The 27,797-nt window shown below is 44.0% G+C and overlaps 1 protein-coding gene across 4 annotated transcripts in view; it reads right to left on the bottom strand.

The window, feature by feature from the left end:
* Positions 1-27,797, bottom strand: part of GLRA1 (glycine receptor alpha 1) — a 404,715-nt gene that overhangs the window by 154,850 nt on the left and 222,068 nt on the right. For all 4 annotated transcript variants that reach the window (XM_085617658.1, XM_085617660.1, XM_085617659.1 and 1 more), the window contains exon 2: positions 5,542-5,678. In XM_085617658.1, coding sequence (XP_085473784.1) covers positions 5,542-5,678 — 137 coding nt within the window. The remainder of the gene's footprint in view (positions 1-5,541; positions 5,679-27,797) is intronic.

The following is a 27,797-nucleotide window of genomic DNA, read 5'->3' as shown; positions in this document are numbered from 1 at the left end:
TACTGGATTCACAACCCTCTTTCTTGAGGCAATTGTTATGATTGCCCACTATGGATTATATACATATATTGTACAACACTAACTGAAACAATAGATTGTTGTATTCCGGGTTAAATCCCCTTATCAAGTGTTTCCTGCATTGGTAATTTACAATTAATGTCTATGTAGCAGTTACCTGTGTGTGTAAGAACTTTTCCTTTGTGATGAATAAAGCCTGTATAAAGTGACTGTTAAAAAAACTTGAATGATTCCTCTTCGACAGTTACTGTTTGACTTACAGTTTTTTGCACTGTAAGAGCTGCCCAATGTTAATTTCAGGTATGTGGCCTTGCTGCTGTACTACACCCTGGGTTCTAAAATATTCTATGTTGGGTTCTAAAACTGTGTAATGGGTATATACCGTTGATATGTTGATGAAATGTCTTATACCTGAATTCCCCCATCGTGTTACTCCAAAATGACCTCTGGAGAGTGTGGGTCCCTGTCACAACTGCAAATAGTTGTTCACAGGTATATGAAATTCCCCACACTGATTTAGATATAAAAATATAAATAAATATAAGAATATAAATATATATATATAAATATAAAAAGTGCCTGTAAGGCAAATTTATAATAACACATCCATGTTAAGATGGCAGGTTAAAAGACGTTCAAATTACATATTCATATATTGTGTATATGTCTGAAAATACACAGATAGAACCCGCTGATATTGTCCTTTATCCCAGACAAGTGTGTAAATCCTCCGTGGCATTTAACCCCCCAGGGGTTGTGGAATCAAACTGGAGAATGTATCTTGTCTCTAATCTACGCAGTTTGGATTCCCTGTCACCACCCCTTCTACTAGGTGAAATCGCGTCCACCACGTAGTATTTAAGCCCCTCATTGCTACTGTTGTGACACTCCCTGAAATGTCGTGCCACGGGATATGTATTGTCTTAGTTGGAAATAGCACGAAGATGTTGCAAAATACGCTTGTGCACAGGTAACTTCGTGCTTCCCACGTACTGAAGCCCACATGGACATTTAAGTACGTATATAGCATATTCAGTTTTGCATGTGAGGAGCTTATGGATCTTATGTTCCCTATCACTAAAGGGGTTTCTGTATGTTTTGGTGTTAACTCCATGGAGGCATGCCTTACAGGTTTTACACTTTAAAACAACGCTGTTCGTCTGCAGCCAAGTAGTTTTCTCAATTGTTTCAGAACTGGTATTGACTAACATGTCCCTCATAGAGGGGGCCCTGCTATGTGTGATGGACACCCTGGGTGGTAATGTGGGTCCAATCACTGAGTCACTCAGTATTGTAGGCTAGTTCTTATTGATTATTCTGTGGAGGCTAGTATGTTGTCTGCTGTAACCCATAATAATTCTAAATGGGTTAATCTCGCTTCCGACACTTACTTTGTCTATAGTTCCGTCTTGAAGTACATTGTGGACCACCTCCTTTTAATCAATTAAAAGCTCATCTCTACTGTGTCTCATGGATTTCATGACGGCGCTGCTGATAACTTTATCTGAGTATTCCCTCTCACGGAATCTATGTTTACTATACTTCTGTGCCTCCCTCAGATCTGATTCGTTGCTACAAATTCGTCTGAGGCGTAGCATCTCCCCGTATGGGATGCTGCTAATGAGGTGTGCAGGATGTGCACTACTAGCATGTAGAGTAGAATTTCCAGAGGTTTCCTTTCAATAAAGCCTTGTCTCAATTCGATTGTTATGTATATATACCTCAGTATCTAGAAACGTGATGGATGTTTGGCTCAAAGTTACAGTAAAATGAAGGTTCAGATCATTTGCGTTAATTCTGGCTACAAATTCTTCTGCCTGTTGTTTAGTACCATCCCATAATACAAATAAATCGTCGATATATCGCAGCCAAATATTAATGTTGTCATCAAATATTTTTCCAAATTGGCGCCTGAGGACCAGTTCCTCCCAGCTGCCCATATGGAGACAGACGTAGCTGGGAGAGAAACTGATCCCCATGGCTACGCCCCTAATTTGTTAATATATGAGATTATTAAACATAAAATTGTTATTCGTGAGGCAATGTTCTAACATCTCGAGCAACATGTCATTATGCTCCTTGTATTGTTTTGGCCTTTGAGATGGATAGTACTGTGCTACTCGTAACCCGTCGTTGTGTTTAATACTGGTATAGAGAGATGTAGCATCTAGTGCTAACATCCAGTAACCCTCCCTCCAGACCACTTGACTGATTTTGCGTAAAAAGTCCCCGGTATCCTTTACATATGACTGCAAAGATTTTACATAGTCCTGTAAAAAATAATCTATATAAACTGATGTCTTCTCTAGGATTCCATCCCTGGCAGATATGATAGGTCTGCTAGGGTGTTTGTTAATGTCTTTATGGATTTTGAGGATAAAGTACATAGATGGGGTTACCGGAATGTCCTTTTTCAGAAATTTGTATTCATCCTCAGTGATCAGTCGTTTGTTTTTCCATGTCATCAATATTTTGTAATAATCCTTATCATCATCATATCCAGCACCTTCTGTCTCCCATAGTTCCTGCATCTCCTGTATATATATATATATATATATATATATATATATATATTACCTACTGCCGATAGCCAGTAGGTAAATATTGTTAGGATCATGTTTCCATAGGAAAAGCATTTATTGTCTTGCCTATAACTTTGAGGCTGGTTGACGATTCATTATGAAATTTCCCCTAAAAAGTGTGCTAGTGATTCTTGTAGTGCATGAAAAGTTTTGGGGTGACCTGTCAAGCTGGGTTCAGAAAAAGGTGGCTCAAAAAAAGGTGTGTTCCCCATATTAATTCCCATAGGACTTGTCAACCTGCCTATAGCCCAAACTGCTGGATGGAATTACACCAAAGTTGGCAGAAAGGTAGATTTGGTTATGCAGATTCTGCTTTTTAGATCGAGCATTTGAGACCTCTTGTATATACTTTAGTATATACTTATATATTAGTATATACTTATATGTGGGCTCTGGAGATTAGCCCTAGGACTTGTCTGCTTCCGCTTAGGGACTTTTTTTTCTGTTCAACTGCCTCTATTTAACTGTCTTAATAGAAAAGGACCAGTAGAGGTCAGTAAGATACCAGAATTACTTTCTGCTGAGAGACTTTCATTTTTAAATTTTTCTGGCAACTGCCTCTATTTAACTTTCTTGATAGAAAACGACCAGCAGAGGTCAAGTAAAATACCAGAATCACTTTAGCATTCTCTAGATTCCAGTCCATAGAAATTGTCTTCCAAGAGCACCCGTAGACAATAATATTTTTTTTAAATCTTGTATTTTCAGGGATATGACCACCGAAGGCCCTGATTTTAGATTAAAAACAGAGCTTTGGACTATACCATTTCCCGCTGAAAGGCAATATGTCGCTCTATGTGTTCCCATACCTGGCGTGTCACGCAGCTTGGTGCTTACTTTCCCTCTATGTTAAAGAACAGTAGATGTTTCAACACCCAGGCTAATGTGCTGCATAGCTAAAAACATATAAGGTCTCAAAGGCGAGACCAATTGCATTGCAAATGCTTGTTCTTATTTGGTGTAAATCTCTTCAGTAGAAATTTGCGAATTTGTTGTAAAAATACAAATAAAAAAAAACGGCTCCCACGCTTGTCTTCAATCAAGCCCCAGATGGGCCAGGACCTGCCAGTGAAATAGGAAGGGGGCACCCCCACCCCCAAAGGACCTATGAAAGCACCAAAGACCGCAGGGCTTATGAAAGCCCCAGGGACTGTCATCTTCCCAGGGCATTGGTTTTTATGCATGTGGGGGGTGCCTACGTAGCTTCCCGCAGCCCTGGGGACCACCAACTTCCCGGGGCTAATCATGTCATCCGTGATGTAATTTCAGATGTCATCAGTGATGACATGAGTGATGTCACTGACCATGTCATGAGTGATGTAATATATGAGGTCATAAGCAGTGCATTGCGGGTGCATAGGTTATAGTTAGCTCAGCTAATTATAACTGCTAAAATTCTCAGGTTTTATACTTAACTGCAAGACACTCACATTTGCGTTTTAAAGGCATTCGTGGTAAAGGCATATGCGTGGTAAAAGTTTGCATGGTAAATACATGCGTGGTAAAGACTAATGCGTTGTAAAGACGCATTGTTGAGGCATGTGTGGTAATGGCATGCCTGGTTCCGGCATACAAGCCATGAAGTAGTGGTGCTACAGTGAGGGAAAATCATACCTCCACCCTTTTGACATTGACTCAAATAACAGGTTGAGCTTAAATTCTACTCCTTATGTGTTTCTTTGGGCAGTCACCACCAGGCTTCACCAGGTGGCATCTGCCGCTATAAACCTTTGGGTAAAAAACAATACGAATGGGAAATGGGCACAGTGACCGTTTCTGAATGTTAATCCCCGCTTATTAGAGCACAGGTATTAATCTGAGTCATAAGCACACCCCAGTCCTGGTGAAAGTGTTCTTTGTAGGGTGTGTTTTTACACCTGCTCACACAGCATGAGCCTAAGTGACCCACTCAGCACTGTGTCTTGTCTTTTCCAGCAGGTGATTTTAAAGAGACCCAGGCTCCAATAATGAGAGGCGCACAAATTCTTCAGCCTCTCAATTAATTGCATAAGCAGTAAATACTAATTACACAGGGTTCAGTATTCATCGGGTGCTCAATTTGCACCACATTCCAATTTGTACATCATGAAAATGGACGATAACTTCCTAATAGTGCGGGTTATTCCCATAGCAAGATGTGCTGTATTTGTTCATTGATTTGCGCCAGGTTCTACATGGCCAAAATTGGCCAGAGAAAACCCCTCGTTGTGACCACATTTCCCCTGGGTTGTAATACCAAGTAATGCTCACATAGGAGTCAGTGCCTGATTTGGTGTCAGCACATAAATGCAAATTGTGGCCTGGGACTGAAAAATATTAGAAAAGCAATTGCTGTTCTAGCTTGCAGGGTTCCCAAACACCCTAGTGATATCACTTTAAGTCATAATGTTGTCTATAAATAGAATAACCATAACCCATACCATACATATATTAATTGTAAACATTGGAAGCTGGTCATGAAGTTGCAGATTGTAATTCACTCCTGTCCATTCGTCCGTACATTAGACCAATTACTCTGAAAGAGGATATTAGTAGGCCGCCTTAATTTGTTTATCACTCTATCAGCACTGTAGGCTGGAGGGGAAGTGAAAGGAGTCAGTATTGTCCATTGAACCCTGTTCGAGTCCAGCCTAACCTTTAGTGCAAGAAGTACTGCAGAGTCAGACATGCCCAATCACGCCTCTCACTCGAAGGTGGGAAATTGGGAGATTTTCCAACAGATTATTGTCTCTGAAATGATTTGTTCAAAAGTCATACTTGACCATAGGTGAGTGTCAGGGTCAGTTACCTGCCCGGGTCACTTGCCTTGCAGCTTGCTGTGCCCAAGCTGTGCTATTCTTTTATTTAAAACAGCCTGCAGTGATCCTCCCTGATTCCCCTGAAGGATAATGTCAACTTTTCCACCGCTATACTTTGTTCGCTTGTGTTAAAGTGATCTTACCTTTAAAGTTGGGCCTGATCCGGGCATCATATCCAGAGATTTTACCCATCAGTTTATCCAGGAAATCTGATGGCGACATGGGGGTCAGTTTAGGAGGAGAGCGGGCCGAGGCGCTGACCTCTTTGGATGCAGCCAAACTGGAAGAGAAGAAATGAATGCATGGTGAATAGTGCACAGGTCATCGTCATGCATCAATGCACAGAACACACAGAATAACATAGTTTACATATGTCAGCGCAAACATTCAATTACTACCTGGTAAAACACACATGTGACGGAGCAGGGTTTTCACTAAATGAAACCTGCTCGGATTGAACACCCATAGTGTGAAATCATTAATCGTGTGGTGTGCAAACTAAATGCGAAAAGGGATAACACGAGGGAAAATAAAACTGTGCAAGCGCAAACTAAAATGTTTGAGTAGGCCACAAATGCATATGACTAATGGAAAATAAAAGGACTAATGCTACTTGATTGTTCTATACTAATATGCGTTGGAAATAACATTATTCTGGGATGCGCATGGGTTAATGCAACACACAGGGTGGGTGCGCTATGGTATAGCTTTATAAGTGATTAATAATGATTGTGTTTGTTTTCCGTAGAAGTATGTTTTCTGCTCTGATGAAAAGGCCCGAGAGTCATTTTTAGAAAATAAATGCGGGTTTAATCTGAGCGAGAAAGGGAAGGTGGAAAACTGTTTGTCCCTGACGGGTCCTGCGTGCCTGCCAAAGTTTGCGTGGAGAAACAAAATCATCTTTGGAAGAGGAACACTTCCTCAGAGAGTGGCGCAATTGAACAATCGAGGCATGAAAGTTGCTACATGAACGAGATGGTGGAAATGTGTATGACAGGAGCTCAAATTCTTATTTCCTGGGCAGGAAGTTAATAAGATGAATAAAGAGGACAATTGACAGTCTTACAGAAGAGTCATGACGAGAGTGGTGTGACAGTACACCCCCAGTAGAATGAAGAGAAACTGCGTGTTATGATACAATGTGGGTTGGTCTTTTTGGGGTTTAGAGTATAATATTAGGTACCCAGTGGGAGGGATTTGGAGATTGCGTGATTTTCTACTTTACGAGCGGAGAGGGCTGCGTTGCTGTCTCCTATTCCTTTTTGGGCTGGCTGTTCCTGTTTGCTAAATCCTGACTTAGTCTTTGCTCTTCGACTCTTCTTGAGGGGCCTTGCTGCTCTCATGGCCAGAGAGTAGTTTTTCCTAATTTCCTTTATGGGTTAGTATAATTTCTGAATTTGCATAATCATTTTGCAAATGTCTTTTGTCTCTAATCTTTTATCTCTACGCCTTTCAAATCACTCATTGCATTGATGCTGAGATGTTCTTTTGTCATTTCTCATTTATTTGTCTCTTGTATGGTGATTTATGATTCATACTGTATTGTAATGATGAGCAATCACATTATTTAGATAAAGCATTATAAATATACAAGTGAGTTTGTCTTTATTAGAGATATCGATTTTGGTTTATAATGAGTATTTTTAGATCCAAGTATTAGTTTGCCAAACCCTGATTGCATAAATAAAGATCGCATCGCCACAAAGTATATGTGAGGATGATATTCTAATTGGAAATTGGTAGGTTTTGGTATTCACTCACCCAGCGTGAAGGGGCTTGTTGGGTAATGAATTGGGCCCTGATAATGAAAATGTGTTAGTCCCAGATTGCTGAATCACATGTGAATTGATTTTATATAGAGCATATCTAAACCTCTTTTGACCTTAAGTAGTATATTCCATCGAAAACCTAACATTGGACCCTTTCTAAATTTTACTATTCAACACCATTTCAGCCTGACTAGTAGATCACATCTAAATACTGTTGCTGAACCACATCTTAGGTTAGCTACAACAAAAAATCTAAATGAATCGACTGCAACATTTAAATCTAACAAGAAGACTAAATAATGATGCAATCCTTAGATCACACCCTAAGGGTTTGACTTAGATTTCAATGGCATGAAAAATCCTACAATTTCTGGAGTCAGTAATAAACCTGGATTTCTTAACCATACCTTCTAGATGGGGAAGGGATCCACTGGTGGATTTTCCTATTGATTTAGAGCTTCATAAAGAAATTAAATTACTCCTTCTTGAAAAACAAGCCAGTTGATCTGTATGTACGTAACAAGTACAGATGGTAGCTTCTGACAAAGTAGTCTGCAAAAACATATTCTGTAAAATGTTCTACTTCACAAGCCAACCTCTCTGCATTATAATTATATTGCTACAAAAGTTTTGACATGCACTTAATCCATCTGTCACACATTTGCCCCAAATATGCTAGGACTGGAATTAGTAGGATTTATCTGGTGCCCACAGGGTTAATTCCTTGGCCCTCTGCTTTTCTCTATACATACTACATCTGTCAATGCACTTTTTCCTCCTTTGATGTACCTTATCATCTCTACCCAGTGATGATACCCAAATCTTTTCTTTTCCAACTTTTACCCCTGCCCATCAAAATGCAATTTCTGACGGTCTCATTTCCACCATGCACTGGAAGGCACTCTACTCTCTTCTGTTGAACTCTTCTATGAAGGAAACTATCAATATCACTACTAAAAATGCACCTACAACTACCATAAACCCAATAATATTTTCCCCTGAAACTCCCATCCCAACTTCATCAGCTAGAAACCTTGGCTTAACAATCAACCCTACTATGCACCTGGGTCCTTCAGTCGGGGCTGCTACCTGGAAGCAGCAGTGGGGTGGGTGGAAATCGGGTTTAAAAAAATCACTTAACTTCCGGCCGGCCTGCTGGCCGGCAGCCACCACCTCTCCTGCGTCCCTTCCTCATCCTGGCTTCTTATGGAGAAACAGGAAGCAGGATGCACCAGGGCTCCCATGCTCCATGAAGCCAATGACAACACTGCAACGCAGCGTTGTGATTGGTCTGAGCACTGTGACACAGCGCTCAGCCAAGGGCTGGAGGGTTGTGCATGTTCTCCATGCAATAGCTGTGGATGTTATGAAGGACCCCAGTGACGCCTCCCCGGCTAAGACGGAGGGGCGTCGCCCCATTGCCTTGAAGAACAAAAGAAAGGAGAAAAAAAATTATAATAAGGTAATGTTATTATCATTTTATTTTGTCCTCCTGCTGCGGCAGCCTGCGTGTGGAACAGGGAAAGTGCGCATGACTATTTTGCGCGGCCCGAGAGGGCCAGCCAAACAGCCAGCCCCACCCTGCCCCCTCACACAAGCTGCCGCAGCAGGAGGACAAAATAAAACGATAATAACATTACCTTATTATAATTTTTTTTCTCCTTTCTTTTGTTCTTCAAGGCAATGGGGCGACGCCCCTCCGTCTTAGCCGGGGAGGCGTCACTGGGGTCCTTCATAACATCCACAGCTATTGTAGCTAGATATCCACTGCTAAACATTAACCAAAAGTACACTAACATCCCCCTTACATGATCTAAATAATTATTCCCCACATTAGCCTTCACTAATCCGGACTACTACAGCAATTTATTTGCAGACCTCTGAAACATTAATGTTCACCTCTGGATAAGATAATACATTTTATGACCAGGACTCTCTATAACCTCTGAGGTCTTACCCCTAATTTACACTGTTGTCACCAGGTTGGATGACTATCTGCCAAAACAGGGCCTTGTATTAACTACTTGTCCTAGAATTCAAAGTTATGAATGGCTTTGCCTTTAACTACATAGCTGACTGTAGCGTCGTTCCCAGCCCATATGCATGCAAATGAGCACACCACACATGGAGCTCTATAACAGCTCTATTGCTCCACATACGATCACACACCGCACGCATTACATCATAACTTTTAAAACCACATCTTAACACCTCCCAGCAGATTACGTCATTCCTGTTTAGAGTCCATCCAGAACCGCAAGGGTCCTAGCGCGCATAATATCACAACACTACATCTCCCCCTTTTTCAAATGAAAAGTACAGACAACATAGTCATAGTCATAGTTCCTCAATGAATCTTTGAGGCGCTCGCACTAGTTCGTCAGATCAGGTGTTATGAGGTATTTGATGTACACCTTGATTATGCATCAATGACATAGGCCCAGGAGCTTGATTTGGACATTCAGGCAGTGTCGCCTCACTCGTGAGCTCACGAGATGACGAACATCAAGGTAAGTGTTTAAAGTTTGACGAGTCCTGTGTGATTGGACTTTTTGGGATGATGCGCCTTCACCATGTGTCCTTTACATGTTAAAACCCTCAGTACCCAGATCCCTTTGTCGAAGACTGTTTCTTGTGCACATCAGCACTGATCTGCATAGGTTTTCATCCTGCACTTTCGAGAAGAGTCTATGAAATGAACCTTATCGGCATTCCTTGATCAGCCCGATGTCCATTGTCGTAGTTTGGTTCTAATGTCTCTTCCAAATAGAAAGATGGCACGGCTCTCAACAGTTGTGGAGTGAGGAGTTGATCAATAAGTACGAAGGGCTTGGTTTAGATTGATTCTTTCCATTGATGCTCATTGAAATACCCTCTTGAGGGTGCCCATTAATCGTTCAACAACAGCATTGGCTTGAGGCAAAGAGCTGTACCCTTTTGATGCTTGACATTAAGTCGAAAAAGAAACTCCTTGAACTCTTTGCTATTATCAGATTTGAGAATAGTGTGGATGCCCCACTCTGCAAATATGTCATCAAGCTGCTTGCTGACTTTGTCATGGGTTGTCGATTATAAGTTGTCCACCAAAGGAAACCATGAATATTTATCAATGACTACCATGTGGTGATGTCCATTTCCTAGAGGCCCAACGAAGTCAACTGCCACTCTCTCCCAAACCTGCACAGGAAGGTCAGACATTGACCACGGATGCTGCATCATATTGGAGGATAAACAGTTGCAAAGGTGGTGCACTTTCAGCTCTTTTTCAACTCATCCATCTAGGCAAGGGAACCACACATGCTCTCTTGGAGCTCTTTTGGTGGCTAAAATGCCACAATGTCCTTTATGAGCCAGCTCAATTCACGTGCAGTCTCAGACTCACAGGTATGACTATACTTGAGCCTCTCAATATTATACATTTTTGGGTAACAGCTAGCTCATCTTGTACATTTTTGAATTTTGGGATTCAACATAATCAGCAACGGCCGACTACTTTTTTCCAAAGATTGTGTTATACGCGTAATGATGTCTTTGAGGACAGGCATATCTTTATTAGGATTGGTAGCAGCAATAATCTGTTCAATGGAAAGAGCTGCTGGCTTGCTGGACTTCACAATCAAGTTGAGATACTCTTCAGCTGCTTTGGATGTTGAACTGTGGCGATGTAGCGGTACTCGTGAAAAGTAATCTGCAGGGTTTTGATCTTTCGCTGGCTTAAGTACAATCACATAGTCGTACTCTTGTAGTTGCGGTACTCACCTCTCAAAACGAGGGGGGATCTTAGCTTTTGGGTTTCCAAAAATAGTGAGCAAAGTCTGGTGGTCAGTGATGACAGTGAAACGTTTTCCATATAGAAAGACATGAAAATGTTCACAGGCCCACACTACAAACAGACTCTCCTTTCTGGCTGAGAATAGGCAAATTCTGTTTTGACAGGCTTCTACTGGCCATAATGTGTCTCTGAGCATTTTGATGCCCATTTGTTGAGCAAAATTGCCCCATGCCCCACCGGACTCAGGTCTACTGCGATCTCAGTATGTGACTAAGGATCAAAATAGGCCATTTCAGTTGCACTCTCCATTGCATGTTTTATATCTCTGAAACTGTGGTCGCATTCAGGAGACCACTGGATTGGGACAATTCGCTTTGTTAAGTCTCTCAATGGGGCACTAATTATAGCAAAATCACAAATGTATTTTGAGCAGTAATTGGCCGTGCCTAAGAAGGATTGCAGCATGGTTACATCTTGTGGGGGGCAAATAGATGACAATGCTTTCACAGAGGCAACACAGGAAAGGGTGGGGGTAGGAATGTGAAAGCAACATGGGGTTGAGTTGGGTGATGGATATGAAAGCAACTCGGAGAGGGCTGAAGAGACGTAAGAACAATATGGAGAGTGCAGGAGGAGGGTAGACAATAGGGAGAGCGCACAGTTCTATGCAACAGGGTAACATAGAGCAACACAGGGGAAGAGATGTGCATGAGGAAGACAGCTAAAAACAAATGAACTCTTCTTGAGTCCTCAATAGAGAGGATGTGGCATAACATCCAGAGCTTCTAACTTTGGAAATGGGGAACTGGGTTTGAGTCACTACGCCAGCTCTCCACGTGGCTATAACAAAAAAACAACAATGCAGAGACATGCTGATCGAAAAAAAAAAAAAAACTGCAGGAACACAAAAAAAAGCCGATTGATTTGGAGAGAGGATGTGGCGTAACTTCCGGAGCTGCTGACTTTGGAACTGGGCAACAGGGTTCGAGTCTCAGCATTGGCTATCTCTGTGCCTACAAAAAAATACAATGCCTAGACATGCCAATCTGAAAAAATGAAATAAAACAATGGCAAAACCCCAACAAATGCAGATTGGAAACAAAATAAAGAACAGGAAACAAAATGCCAAATGCTGATACACTTTATAGCAATCATTGATGAACTTCTGTCAGGTGAATGCATACTGGAGGAAATGCTGACATTTCAAAAACACGTGCAGAAATAAAATAAAATAAATAGTGCAATTAAACAAACCTATGTGTAAAAAAAAGGCAAGCCCACAAGTAAGAGGGGAATGCTCCATGGGAGGGTTCGACACAAAAAAAGGAGGGACATATAACCAACATTGACCACAGAGAAGCAAACCTTTGCAAAGAACACGCAAAGCAACAAATTAAAAGTGATGGGTGGGCTATAAGCCCACAGCGTAGATACATCATGTCTCGAAGAGACAACGCATGCGCTGCCTAAGCGAGACCTAATGATAAGCCACTGAGAGCCATTTTTGATTCTCTTATTCATAGGCCAACACCTAATCCTCAATCACAAATCATAATATATCCTGAATCACGTGTCTTATTAAATTGTTGACATAGATCAGCTATTTTCTATACAAAGAATACAACGCTGCCATTGCCAGAGCTATGATAGTCCCCAAAGTTAGAATATAGTAATGTGGTGTTCGCAGGGACTACAGAACAACTAAGATAAGCTAAAGGTACTGTATAATCATAATTTGGTTGTGTGTTTTTTTTGCTATTACAAAGCATCCCACATAGCACTAGTATGAAGAGGAGATGCCCACTTACCATCGGTATCGCAATAACAATTGGCATGAGTAAGATTTAAATTGCTGATGATTACCCATGAGATGCAGTATGAGAATGCTCAGGTACATTTTGTTTTCTCCAATTTAGTAGAACATTGCTGCATAGCAACAAAGCTCTAATCACTAAACCCAAGGTTAACGAGCCAAGAGTTGCTGCCTAAGCCTTTGCAGCTCCGCCATCCATAGCCTGGAACACCTTTCCTGAGACTTTGAGGTTATAGCAGTAATTAATGCCATTCACAAGAAGGCTGAAGACCCTCCCGCTGTGATTTGCACCATTGCAAGCGGGCTTCTGGCTCTTTTATGGTGCTTTGAGTTTGAAGTACTGCAAAGAGAAGATGATGACTGAGCGTTACTACTCAACTGTAAATCAGACCTTAGCCAGGGCTGTATGTCAGAATATCAAGGCCGGTGATTTTGTTACAAAAATATTGTGACCTACACATCAAGAATAAAAATACCATGAAGGTAGATTTAGGCCGAAATTATGAGTTAGGCGCAAGCATGCACTGAGATTCCATGTGGTTGAATACTGTTTCCAACCGGTGTCTCCACGCATGTTTACTCCTAGCACAAGTTAAACCCCTCAGAATGGGGACTAACTGTGTGGCCATGTAAATACTGTGTGGTATTCTCCCATTTCTGAGAGGTTTAATGCACAAATTTACCACATTTACCGCCTGCTCTGAGCAGATGTGCAGGCTTTTGTCTGGGATGGGGGAGGAAGGTGAGTGTTATGGAGAGTAAGGGAGGAAAAGGGAAGATTAGTTCTGCAAAGAGGAAGAGCATACCACACATTCACCAGATCACGTCTCAAAGTAATCAATAAACGATACCAAGTCATTAATGATATATCACATCTAAACATATTCATTAGACCACATCCCAATTTATAATCCGGGGCATCTAACACGATATAATTAACCGGCATCCCCATTTATTCACCTGACCAGCTTCCACTTAGCTTCTTAACCACAAAGTGAAACAGATACTTGACAACTTTTCAACCATTTTACTACGTCTGAAAAAAGCTGTTAGGCAGCATTGCAACTCAGCCACTAGATCTGACTTTACTCCAGCCACTAACGCCACTTGCTTCAAGCGTGTCCACATGATGTGCTGCACTGGACATCTATTCTAAGAGAAAGTGAAAGAATTACGGGTGCTCTCGGATTCATTGGCACAAGTCAAACATATCACTCCATTTCAAGGGGGTCAACAAGAGGGTATATTGTTTCTTTATTGGTAACACTTAAACAGCTGCATAGTCTGGGTAGACCATTATAATCGCACAGTGCTGATTCAGGAAGATTAAGGACATTCTAGTGTCCCCTGGGCAGGGCAGCAGGTAAATAGTTTCCAGATACTCAAGCCAAATAGCAGTTATAAGACTCATCAGAGTTTTTGAAAAGCCATTGGGGTCTGGACTTCACACCCATCCGCCTCCTATGACGAATTACACAATCTACCGCGTGAAAATATTTTTTCATTGGCCTCAAGCCTGGCCACTATGTGTTTGGGCATATTGACTACAAACAACACTTTTTAGTAATAACAAGAAGGGTTCAGTCTCGCTCCCATGCCAGCAGAGAGGCCAATCACTGGTTGAGATAGAGGTGTAAATCCTTCCAGTGTGTGATGATGATGATGATGCCAAGCTTTAGAGAGACCGACGAGGGTCACCAGTTGCATCCTGTCCATTTCCTAATCTGCTGTAAGTATCACTCCTCACTGCCCGACCAATCCCGCTGTTGTTCTGACTGGGGTTTCACCCCAGTCACTCTCACTACAAATCAGATTAATAAATTAATTGTTCTGTCAGCAAAGAACTGCTATTTTACAACAAGACACACCTGATAAGTCATTTTTTTACAACCAAGCCTGCAAATTCTTCAACTTCTCACCTGTGGTTATATGCATATGGCAGTAAGTGTGCTTGTCATGTCTCACCCCTCCCTATTCTACGTAATTTTATATATTTAGAGTATTTTGTTATGGGCCCGGTTTGGCCCAAATAACAGAGCTGCACATTTTTCTTACAGTGTCCTAATTTTCCACAATAACATTTCTGCTGTGACCTTTTGCACATATTTGTGTGCTTGACAATGTTAGGTTAGTTTCTCTGGAACGACTTCTGTTTACACATCTAGCTTTGCATAACATTATCACGATGCATCGACCATCATGTACAAGGCCTTTTTGCGCACAATGTACAAATGTCATTCAATCTTCATCCACGGGACGACAGGGCTATCTACAAATCCATAACATTGGTAATCTACACGTACATCACAAGGATGCTTTTTATTATAAATAATGAGCCTCCCAAAAGAATAGCAGAGGTGGCACTTCAGCTGACACCGGGGGTCCCTGCATGCTGAGACTTTACCACTCAACAGTCTGACACCTCCGTGAGGGGAATGCGGTTTGTGACCAAGATCGGGTCATACATTCTCTCCCGCCAAATAATGGGGTTGGATCATCCTTTGGGGGGATTCTTGGCTTCACACCTGAACACACTCTAGGTACACGCAGAGCAGGCTTTGCATAGTAGGAGTACGCCTGATTACTGACTTGTATCATATGCCTGCATATGTACACTGTTTTAGCACCATGGTAGAACTGTTTCTACTGTTTATTCTTTTGGTGCTTGTAATCACTTCCATCTGCTTCTGTCTACTGATTATCACAGCACATATATTTTATACAAGAATAACGTTGGTTCAATAAATGTATTGAAAAACGTCCCATTGTCTAATCTCTGTATTTTTCTCTGAGAACAAGTACGCACAAGTGACTGAGCGAAAGACTCTGATTTGTTTCCACGATCCCTGAGGGGTCAGGGTTGTCTGGTTCAGTGGTTGCCAGAAACTATTCGCTCCCTGATAAGGTTTGGGGGTGTATGGTGGTACTGTGAGATATTTGGCCTCTAGGCCAACGTATCCTGTGGGGGTGTTCGGAATCAGTCTGGGCACCTCACCCAAAGCTTATGTTATCCAAGAAACTGGCAGGTTCTACGGATCAGTGGGAACTACATGACAATTTAAATATCTTTAATATGGCCTCCACAAATCCTACTCTCTCTCTTGGACTAACGGAGTGGAAAGCATTAGATTAATGTGGCCCATTCCCTGTACAATCTGCACTGGAGTGAAATGTAAAATAAAAGCTGCAATTATTAATTGAAGTTTCATTAACGCGCAGCAGTTGTTTTGGATGATAATGCCATGGAAGTTCCGACCCCCCCAAATAAAGAAAGTAAATATTCCTTTCCATTAAAGAGGTATATGGGAACGCAGTGTGATTACTTGGCCAAAGAACAAGAGCTTTGACGGCTCCTTAGTCACAAAATATACTGCAACCAATGTATACAGATTCACAACAAAGAACTTGATGACAGACTAAAGAAAGATAGAGAACTAGAATCATCTTCACCACTAATGAAGGCAGCTGCATCAATTACAACCCATCTTTCCTTCATGCAGTCGCTGCCTTACAAGAAAAACTCCACTATGTGCCAAAGTGACTGTCAATTGATTGAGAGAGACATCTTTCCCCAGAATTATTCATTTTTTATGTTTTTCTCCCTCCAATATTTTCATTTACTTAGGGCTCAATTACGATGTCGGTCGGAAATAATTCTGACCGAATCGGATTCGGGAAGTCCAACCGACCGATTACGATGGTTCCAAATACCACTCGGTTGGACTCCCATTGACTTCAATGGGAGCCTGTGTTCTGACCGAAAACACAGGCTCCCATTGAAGAAAGGGGTGGGTTAGGAAAATTGTGCACCCTGTGGCAGGCACCCCTTGGTTCCTTCCACACTGTGCATGGTCTGAAAGGGTACTCCCACAGGCCCCATTTGGAAGGTTCCAGGTGAAGGGGGGCCTGCTACGGGCCCCCAAAGTCTGATTCCGATTGCCAATCCGTGTCGGACAAACCAATTCGAGAAGGATGTCCTAATCTGACATCGTAATTGCTCAGTCGGAAATGCGGTCTGTAGACCAAACGACTCGGTTCCTCTGAATGCCAACCAGAACTGACTTGGAAAGTCCGAAAACTTTCCGAACATCGTAAACGGTAATTTGGAAAGCTTTCCCAATCAGTCAGGAAGACCCGAATCCAATTCGGAGCCTTTCTGAACAACATTGTAATCGACCCCTAAGTTTGATCAACCCTTGCTACCCTTTCTTCTGTTTTATTTATTTTTGCAGAACAGTTCAACACTGAGGCTTACTGGAGCAATCAAAGGTAAGCGACATGACAGTACGTCTGAAACCTCCAATTGGTGAAAGAGCCATGTTTTTTAAGTCTGCAAAGAATGCAAGTAGGCCAGACTCTGGCCTCAAGTAGGTCTATACTTTTCCTTTATACATGTTAAGCGTCTCATGCAGGAGTATCAAATACCTGCGGCTTGCTTTGCTTTTTTTGCTGCTGTGCTTGAACTTTCCATTGGTAAAATTCAGCAGAGCTCTCAAAAGGGTAGAGTGATCATCACTGAGTGCTACATCGGCCCTTAATAGGTCATCAGTGTGGATGGAGCGGCCTTCAGATTGAGTTTAGCTAATGTTCACGTGCTGCTTAATATCGCTTGAGGTTAACGATGCTAGACATAATTTGGATTATTATTGTGATGAAGAAGATTTGCATAGTGACCTTTGAAATCAAGTATGAAATGCGATGGGGTAAATGTTGGGAGCAGTTCTGTAGGGTGAATTAAGAAGGAGCCCCTAATGCCAGTGACAATCTCCTCCTACCTGTGTTCCGTTTGGACTGTCGATGGTCTGCCCTGCAGCTGGAACATCCATGACACAGAGTCAATCATGGAGAAGTGGAACAGTGTACTACATCTCCAAAGACTTGAATAGTGGAGAAAGTCGAACACTATGGATACCAGATCTAACACATTCCAGCAACCCAAGGATGTAAGGTGAATCAGAATGGTGGCTTTGGCAGTGAAAAAAAATGTAGCTCAATAACACATGGTATTGAGAGCAACATCATTTTTTTCGGTGCAAGCGCGGTCCCTCTGGGACCTTACCAGCTGGCCATGGGGTTCACTGCTCCCATACATATTTATTACTACAGTGCAAAGGTCAAATTCTAGTTAATTGCCACAGTAGAGCAGGATATTCATAAGAAAAACACTGTTTACTGCATCACAGATTACATTTCACAATTACTTTACACATAAAACAACTTTACTAATACCCACAATGTGATTTTACCTAAAAAATTAACACATTGCACTCTGGTTTGGGTTAATTACTTTTATGTTAAAATAAAAAAAATGAAAACTGCCAGGACATAAACCATATCTGTGGATGCAGGGAGCGAAGGGGCATCATGACTCACTTGATGACAGTATACATAGATATAGTATATCTATATCTATATATATATATATATATATATTTTCAGTGTGGATATACTCCGAGAAATCTCAGTAAATAATCCGGCGGCACACCCAGGACAAAACAATAAGTTTATTATTGTTTCAAACGAACAGAACTACGCGTTTCGGCGAAGCCTTTGTCAAGTTAGTGACCCGTGCCCAAATTCCCCTAGAAATACAGGTCATGGTTGATGGATAGTGAGGAAATACTGTCGCGATCAAACATTTCATTTGTTTACATTTTCGTCATTTAGAATAGTCCATGATAACACATTCAAATAATAAATATACAGTTATTTACAAGTCCATCAAACAGCAGAACATAATCAATTAACATATTCATATGATGCACTAATAGCACACATTCCTGTACACAATGAACACTAAATGATAGATAGTGAAAAAATACTATCGAGCTCCACCATTTCAATTGTGTATGTTTGTACGATTCAAAATAGTCCATGATAATGTCTAGAAATTGCTAATGATTATAATGCTATTCATGCAATTATTTTTCAATTCATCCGACAATGTGAAATAATAATACTGTCAATTTAACAAATTGATACAATGTCTCACTGAAGGCACAAAATCATACATGCACCTGGTAAAGGTACCCAGTGTACACCAATGACATATTCCCATAGAAATAATTTCTGATACATTATATGGACGTTCTTCGTAAATCCTAAACATTTAGATTAGGTTAAGACAAGTCACAATACAGGTTATCCATATATCGATGCAATATCTCCCACATGTGACACAACTTATTAATTGTTGTCCTTAAATTTGATGAACCATAAAACGAGAAGTCCTAGGGTGCTTGGCTGAGGTACCCACCTGGTACTAAGGTGCTCAAATAAATAACGGGTAATGTACCCCGACAATATTTCAGAGACAATTACTTATAATTGTGAATTGTGAATGTAGATAACGGGTAATGTACCCCCACTCTATTCTAAAGATAGTTTCATGTTGTTTATCATAGCCTCAACAACATGTCGACATTATCTCATAATTGAATTAATATATTCAGATAACCAATGAAGTAGATGGATAGATAATTATAGCGATAACTTGTTCTACCATTTGCTAAAATAAGGAAAGAGAGGGGGATATTACGGGGCAGGGCCATCAACTGTTCGTGATAAGGATCGTGAGAAATAGAATCTATTTCAATACCTACACCTAGTGAAGATAGAAAAAAGAAAATTAATGCGATAAAAACTAAATGTCACCGGAGGGTGGGACAACCTATTATTAAGCTAAACCTAGCTATAGATAAACAATAATATAATAACCTAATATCATCTCAGGTCATTCTTATACTATGCCCTTTGCTCCGGTATTAAAGGAAAGGTGTAAAAATGTTATATGAATGTGAGGACACGCTCGGGGAAAAAAAGGGGTCTAAATCCCTATATGAGTGGCCAGTTCTTCACCATAATTCATCCCATTAGGAATCTTAGAATTGAGTTCAATGATGTACTTTGACTCAGTAATTCTCAGAAGTTTCTCGCGATCTCCCCCTCTTTGGAGGGGTAAGATCCTGTCAATGCCATAGAATTTGACCAATTTAGCATTACTTTGATGTTTCTCTTGGTAATGCCTCGCAACGGGGTAATTGAGGTCAATATTGGTCACAGCTCTCATGTGTTGTAGAATGCGGGTCTTAAGCTGTAGTTTCGTGCTGCCCACATAGTTCAAACCGCAGGGGCATTCCAGGACATAGATGGTATAGTCACTGGTGCAGGTTATAAATTTATTGATCTTTTTTCTATTTTTTCCTGCGATGTAACTGTCACGGTTTTTGCTGTGCTCACATGCTTTGCACGAGCCACATTTCTTGAAACCCCTGGCACTTCCTAGCCAAGTAGTGTTCTCAGGAGTATTCTGATAGCTGTGCACCAGTTGGTCTTTAAGTGATTTGGATTTTTTATATGTTATTAAGGGCGCAGGGCCTATCTCAGTGCCAATGATAGGGTCTGATTCGAGTAATCCCCAGTATTTCTTCATGAGATATCTTAGAGTATTCGATCTGCTATTGTAGGTGGTAATTAACCTGGGGATGACTGTCCCTTTCTCTTTCTCCCCTTTCTTTTGTGAAGAGAACAGTGCCTCATTGCGTGGTATATTTTCAACTTTTTTTACAGCTATTGAGATCACTTTGGGCAAATAGCCTCTTTGCTCGAATCTCTTTTCCATAGTGTGTTTTTCTTTCGCAAAACCACTTTCGGTGTTACAGTTCCTTCGAGCCCGAAGGAACTCTCCAAAGGGAATGCTGTTACGGAGTGGTGTGGGGTGATTACTGTTTGCATGTAGTAGGGTGTTCCCTGAGATTTCTTTGCGGAACAGAGTGGTGACTATTCGATTATTTTCTATATTGATGGCTACATCCAAAACTTCACAGTGTGAGGTACTGATGGAATGTGTGAAGGACAGATTGAGATTATTGTCCCCCAATTTATTTATGAATTCCTTAGCCAGATCTAAGGGACCATCCCAAATCAGGAACAGGTCATCAATATACCTGATCCAGATTGGGATGTGTTGTACATACTGCTCCTTTGGAGAGTTCCTTCGGGCTCGAAGGAACTGTAACACCGAAAGTGGTTTTGCGGGTGGAGACGGCGCAAGGAGTTGGGAGTCCAGACACAACTCGATAGGACCTGACACAACATCAACAGGGTGAGTAAGGACCAGGGCCTGGGGAGACGGGGGGAGATGGGCACAATGTCACACATTCATAAAGATGTGTAGCACACTGCAAAGCCACAATGACCCTGGATTATGTCCCTGATCCCCGTGACACACTGCATAACACACACATAGCAATAACAGCACATCTGACGATAATGTGGCACAAAGCGCAACACTGACACTGCATAACAGAGGACACAACTGGGTCCGCTCATGCGCAGAAACAGGCCAATCACATCTAGCATAGCAGGAAACTGTGAGATGGAAATGCACATGTACATCCACACATCCGTCATGTAGTCCAAATGTCCACTGTCCCGCATTAAAAATACAGCACCTCCCAAACAGTCACAATGTACATTGTCATACAGTCTGCATGTAAACTAGAACAATGCGCCAACATACATGGCAACACAATGTCAACATACATCTCTCCTTCATATTGCAGAGGGACAAACAACACCTCCAGCAGAGCAGACCAGACTACTCATCAGTGATGCTGGAGAGGACCACCTTCGACACCAATGCCCTACAACAGACCATGGACATCTTAGGCAACCCACCCCCAGGAGCAGGGCAGCCAAGCTACACAGAGGAAACCCCAGCACCTGCACAGACCACACAGCAGGAAGCACCCGCCATCACGGCTGGCTCCCAACACTTCGCCTAAGCACACATCGCATTCCAATGCCAGGTGTCAGAATGCCAAAAGGAGGTGGCCGAACAGGTGCGGGTGGGGTCAGAGCTCATAGATGCCGCAGTAGATTACATACGTGGGTGTTCAAGTCTCATCAGGGACCACCTACACCCCACAGTGGAGATTCACACCACGACAGATACACATGCATGTGCACATTACCATGCCCAGAGCCCTGGAATCATCATTCACACCCCCACGCTGGACCTACGCACGACGGCCTAGTCCACTCCTCTTACGTATTGCGTGGGTGACAACAAAGCTACATGTCCAAGGTCTTACCCGCTGCCAGCGGTGACATGGTTGCGTCTGATATACACAGCACAATGTAATGTTGTAGGCCCGGGGCCCTCATGCATACATCATGATCACACGGACACCCGCAGATAGTTTGTGGAACTGGCTACTGGCATGTGCGCCCGGCCCCTTTATTGGCAGGGTCACATGTACAGTGACGCCTGTGCTGGATGGTTGTGGGGTGAGTGTAAGCCAGCCCGCATGGAGTGGTTGGTGCTGGCAACAACTACAACAGTGAACACCATTAAAATGGAAACAGAAAACACCAGCATTACAGAGACAACTGTGGAGCATCATGGTGGTAGCCGGAGCAAGTACAGAGAACACCCAATCTGCAAACAGAAGTGCCCGTGAGTTGCAGTGCACTGAGGTTGGGGCACTAGAGCTGTGTGTGCTCATGTGAAGAAAATGTCTAGGATTGTGTCCCTTTGGGTTATTCCTGATGCAGCTGCAGTGGTATGTGTTACACATGCATCATCTTCCTCATCATCGTCCCAGGTCTCCCACACTGCCTGAGGTGACATTGCTGCGTGAGCTCACCACAGCACCCAACTCATTCAGAAATGGCACCTGGAGTGCTGAGCAGGGTATCAGGCAGATGATGGCATCCATGACAGGTGTGAGCAACTCCGTCAGTCTGCCAGTACGGCTGTTTCGACTCTGGCAGTTGGCGTTTTGAGGTAGTTCTGGCAGTGGTGGCATGTGCCTCCTGTGGTGACGCGACGTCCGGGCCGGTCAGAACTCGATTTGATGTGTGAGGCCTGGTGGACCGCAGTTGAGGCCGGAGGCAGCGGACAGCACAGGGCCACAGACACATGGCATTGATGACCCCAAGGCCATCGTCTCAGAGGCCATCCAATATCTTACCGGACAGGGTCCCTGACTTGAGCTGCACAGAGTTAGTGGCCCTGGATGCACTGCGGCCGGCACAAGCACACCGCTACGGGACGGTGACTTGCAGTGCAGTGAGATGGGCCACGCGAGCTGAGCGGGTCCTCATCGATGTCCGAGGTGAATGTTGCGGAGGATTGCGGGTGACAGTGGAAGGTGTCCTCCAGGGCATGATGCAGAGGGTAGAAGCCATCCGGAAGCGGCAAATTGAGGAGTGGAATGCTACAGCCTCGTTTTTGCCAATAAATAAGTATCACTGACATGATGATGAAGACAACCCCCAGTCCATAGACTCAGTCGACACCAAAGTTCAACCAGAAAGTGTCCATGGCTGTCAGGGAACAGACTTAGTGGCACCGGAGCTGAAGGGGTATGCAGTCTGCGATGACGCCAGTACAATGATATAAAATCTGCCATAAATAAATCAAGACTGAGTTCCCAATGTGTGACCTACTCGACCGCAGTGTAGGCCCGAGGCAGCAGTCAGCAGGAGCACACAGCCATGTGTCGTTGGCTCGCGATGCACAGAGTTAGTGACACCAGAGCAGGTGTTGGTAGTGTTCGATCATCTCCGTAATGAGGATCCTTTTTTCCTCTGGACTGCACCACGTCTTCCTCTTACTCCTCTCCATGCGTTCAATGATATGAACTCTGCCATACACAAATCAAGACTCAGTTCCAACTGTGTGACCTACTCGACCGCAGTGTAGGCCGAAGGCAGTAGTCAGCAAGGGACCACAAACAGGTGTCGTGCAGATGCTATGGAAAGAGTTGGTCGCACCACATCGAAGGGAGTACAGTGATATCAAGTCAGCCATAAAGTGTGTACTCTGCCATTGCGTAATCAAGACTCAGTTCCAAATGTGTGACCGACTTGGCAGCTGTGTAGGCCGGTGGAGTATGTCAACGAGAAAGGAGTATTGCGGGTCTGTGTCGCGGAGGCCGTGATGGTCTGAGGAGGTTGCTAAGCTCACGGGCCTCAGGCTTGGGGTTTGCGCTGGCACTTGGTTGGCCCTCCTTCACACACGCTGGTGTCGGCAGGTGAGCAGTGAGGCCTGGGTGCGCAGGTGCGGGCAAGTGGGGTTCAGAAACAAGCTGGCCAGGGTGCAGCAGGCGCACAGTATCGCAGGCAACACCGCTCACTGCGATGGCGTCGGCCTCGTGGAGGGCTGGGAGTCGCCGCCCTGGCAGAGATGTTGGGCATTCCGGAAGAGAACCATGCCCAGAGCTACGTGCTTTTAATTCACACCCCTACGCTGGCCTGGCGTATGCCGGGCCGGCCCACTCCGCTCACGCTTACAGGGGGGACGTCACAAGCTACATTTCCGGGATCTTCCCCACTGGCTGGGGTGACTTGGTTGTGTCCACTGTCCACTACACTCCATACATCAGCAGTGCATGTGGACATGGATGTGTCTGTGGTCTGCATACTGCAGTCTGTCCAGCACATCTCCGCCACACTTGGCATTGTGTACCTTCTCATTCATGGGTCACTTGCCTCCGTCGCACATGCCTGGATCCCACCTCTCCCCACATTCCGCTATTGTGTGGCTGAGGTGCCATGCCGTTGATGGCTCATGTACATGGCTAGCCCAGGTTGCCACAATAAGTTATGCTGTAAATGTAAATTTGATACTTGTATAGCGCACTACTCACCCGCAAGGGTCTCAAGGCGCTTGTACGAATACCGCTGTGGAACCCATCCTGGCTTTCTCTGTGAGGCGTCCACTCCTGGGCACCCCCAAGGTGGAGGCCAGGTATCCTTAGCCTTGTGGGGGCCATTGTGGAGATTAAGCAAGCTATTGCCCAGAGTTGCAGAGTGGGACTCCATGATTGGAATAGGCACCGAGGCGAGAATTATCAGGTCCGTGGAAATTTTGAGCCCAAGACCCGCCGATGCGGGGAATTGAACCCTGGTCCCGGGCTAGACCTCTGCATCAGGGTCTGCCGCTCTAATCATTGAGCCACACTTCACACGTCATTTCTGGTGGGTGGGCATTTTGTTTGGCATGTTGAATGTGAGTCTGTGACGTGTGCATTTCCAGAGTTGTGAGTTGCATGATTGTGGAGTTGGGGGGTGTGGTGTGTTCATTTGGTACTTGCCAACAAGCAGTGCATTTCCATGGGTGCCATCCTGTTAGCGCTGGTTGATGATGGACTGTCGGTAGAAGTAGGAATCATGCACACTGCCTGGGTAGTTGGCGACGACGTTGGTGGTGGTTCCCAAGTGGTTCACTGTTGCCTGCACATTGATGGAAAGTGTGTGCTTTCTGTTGAGGTAATTGTGTGCAGTGTCACCAGGGGGCATAAATAGGACATATGTGCAGTCAATTGCCCCTAACACATGCGGGAAGCCAGCTATGGCGTAGCCGCCTTGCTTGGTCTCCAGCTGTTCCTGTGCAGTGTGGGGGGAGTATGGGTACTGGGGTACCAAGCTGATGATGGCATCCAAGACAGTTGTGATGAACTTTGATAGGGCTAGCTGTGAGACTCCTCCGACTCTGGCGGTTGTTGGTTGGAAGGTCCCAGAGGCCAACATGTGCAGCACAGCCAGCAGCTTTGTCTGCGGAGGGATGTTGGTTGTCCGCTGTGTTGGTACCATCAGTCTGTGGGCAATGGTGGTCAGGATGCGTAGGACGGTTGGCCTTTTGAGCCTGTAATGGGCAATGACATTCTCTGGTGTTGGGTCTGTGAGGTTTGTGCGTTTTCTGAAGGTCCACTGTCTTGGTCTGTGCTGCCTCTGTGGTGGTCTGAAGGGGAGCTGCGTGGGAGGGGTTCGGGGGGTGGCGGTCCTGGGGGTGGTGGCAGTGGGTGTTGTGGCCCTGTTGGGGTCCGTGCTGCATGATCAGTGGCTCCATGGCATCTGTTGGTCTTCAGGTGTGGCTGTGGTGTGGGATCCCTTTTCTGGTGCCGGTTGTCTTCCGACTTTGCACCAGGTCAGAGCAGGTGTTAATTTCCTGCTGCTAACACGCCTTATTGCATGTTTTGTGATATTATCGCCGATCTGGCTGATCATTGAGAATGTTGAGGTGTGGTGTTGTCGCGGCTTTTTGCTCAGGAACGCCTACTCTGCATGTCATAAGCGATAGTTGCCGGGGTCATCTGTAGCGATGTTTTTTGTGGCTGCTATCGCAGGTAAACTGGTGGTATCGGCTGTTAGCACCAGCTTGTGAACAGGGCGATTAATTTATCGCGACTTTGGCTGAGATAAATTACCGAAACCTCGGTGATAGATCCTCAAGAATATGCCCCTGTGTCTGGTAATAGTGTGTCAGAGGACAACCCAGAGGATGCCTTTTCCTGTCTTTGTATTCACGCGGCTGAGACCAGGGAAGTGGAATTTGCGACCTGACAGTGGAGGTGAGCCTGTGAGTGGACGGGCATGCTGCAGGTTGTGGCTGCTGAAAGAATTCTGGAGAGGTAAGAAATGGAAAACCAGATCCAAACTTTATTGCAAGGGGGGGCAGGTGGAGGTGGAGAGCAACAGGGTGGGCTGAGCCCAGCCCTCAGTCTCTGGCATTACAGTGAGACAGTGATTGACAAATAAAGAGGTCCATAAACATGGGAGTTGTTGAGTACATGTTGAAAGCTACTTTTGTCATGTTGTTATAAAGTAAGGGACCTACATATATATCACAAAGTGTACTTATTATCGCAACTTCTCCCAGCCCTTGCACTACCCACAAATGTGAGTTTTCTCACTTACCTTCGACACGCCCATCATATAACTTTTCATAGCATGCACATAACCTTTCTCGCATTGTACTCAGTTTCGGCATCTAAACTCATTATGAATGTCTTCACAAAGATACTCTGAACCTCGATTTGCCACACACATTGGCTTGAATGAGTAGTAGAACCTGGTGGCGTAAGATGATCACTACTTGACCGAAAGTCTGTAAGGTTTTCTTGAATGCAGTTACTGTAAAGGTGGTGGGAATCTGAGGGTTCTCATCCCATGTTGTATTGAGGCCCTCATGTTCTCAGTCCCATTGGTGTCTTTCCCCATTCGCCTTCCCAAGGATATTTGCTCCCTGGAAGTAAACAGACAGATTTGGGGTGATCTGTGAAGGGGGGATAAGAAAAAAGGGGGTCTCAAAACAAACAATTCCAATGCATTTTCCTTACACTTCTTTAAGAAGTACTACCGCAAAAACTGCTGAACAAAATTACTCCAAATTTCGCAGGAAGCTAGATTTAGGTCCATAGATTGTACTGTTTGTGATTTGGTGTAAATCTGTTCAGTAGTTTTTGAGAAATCAAGGTTAAAAATATTTGTATATCTGGGACCGTATCATTCATATGGCAAATTTTCCTTGTTTGCGACAGGTGCACCATTTAAAAGGTGTACCAGGAGCAAACAAGGAAAGTGAACTGTATTAGGATGGATGTGCTGCCCCCAGGGCAGTTGCAAACTCGTGCTCCCCTGGGGGAAGGGCATTCAAGTGAAAAACGGAGCGGCTGCTTTGAAGCCATTCCGTGTTTCACAGTGCAGGCGGCAATCCACCTGCACTTTTAAGGTGGATTAGAGATCCCCTTGCAGGAGGGTGCAGTGAGTAGCTGTACCCGTCTGCAAGGGGATGTCTGGGGGGTCCGTGGGACTCCCTTTCCCCTATCCAGAGGGCAGCCATCAGGGTCTGTGCACCTCCTGACAGCTTCTCTGCCTCTGAGCCTGTGTCTGTAAAACGGCGTGGGTGCAGAGGCAAAGGGATTCCCTCATTTGCATGCGGTCATGCTCCAATGCAAATGCGGGACCGCCCTCTGATGATAGCGCGGTTGCTTGTCTTGTGCTAGTGTTATCGGTATTACAGAAGGGGGTGCACAATCATCTGTGGCCCCTTCTGTAATACCAAAGAGCCCGGGGGCGTGCAAAGTGGGTGCAAACGCCCGTTGTACCCTGGGGCACTTCTGTAATACGGCCCCAGGACGGTTGGGTTCGAGGAACTTTCGTGAGCATTCTGATTGGCCCATGGAGTTTTTTTCACTTGAGCCATCATACTCCTGCTGTAGTCAGACTATCCCAGGAGCGATTGCTCAGATTGCC

This window comes from Triturus cristatus, chromosome 7 (assembly GCF_964204655.1).
Source record: "Triturus cristatus chromosome 7, aTriCri1.1, whole genome shotgun sequence".
Classification (NCBI taxonomy): domain Eukaryota; kingdom Metazoa; phylum Chordata; class Amphibia; order Caudata; family Salamandridae; genus Triturus; species Triturus cristatus.
This window is presented reverse-complemented; position numbering and strand designations above follow the sequence as displayed.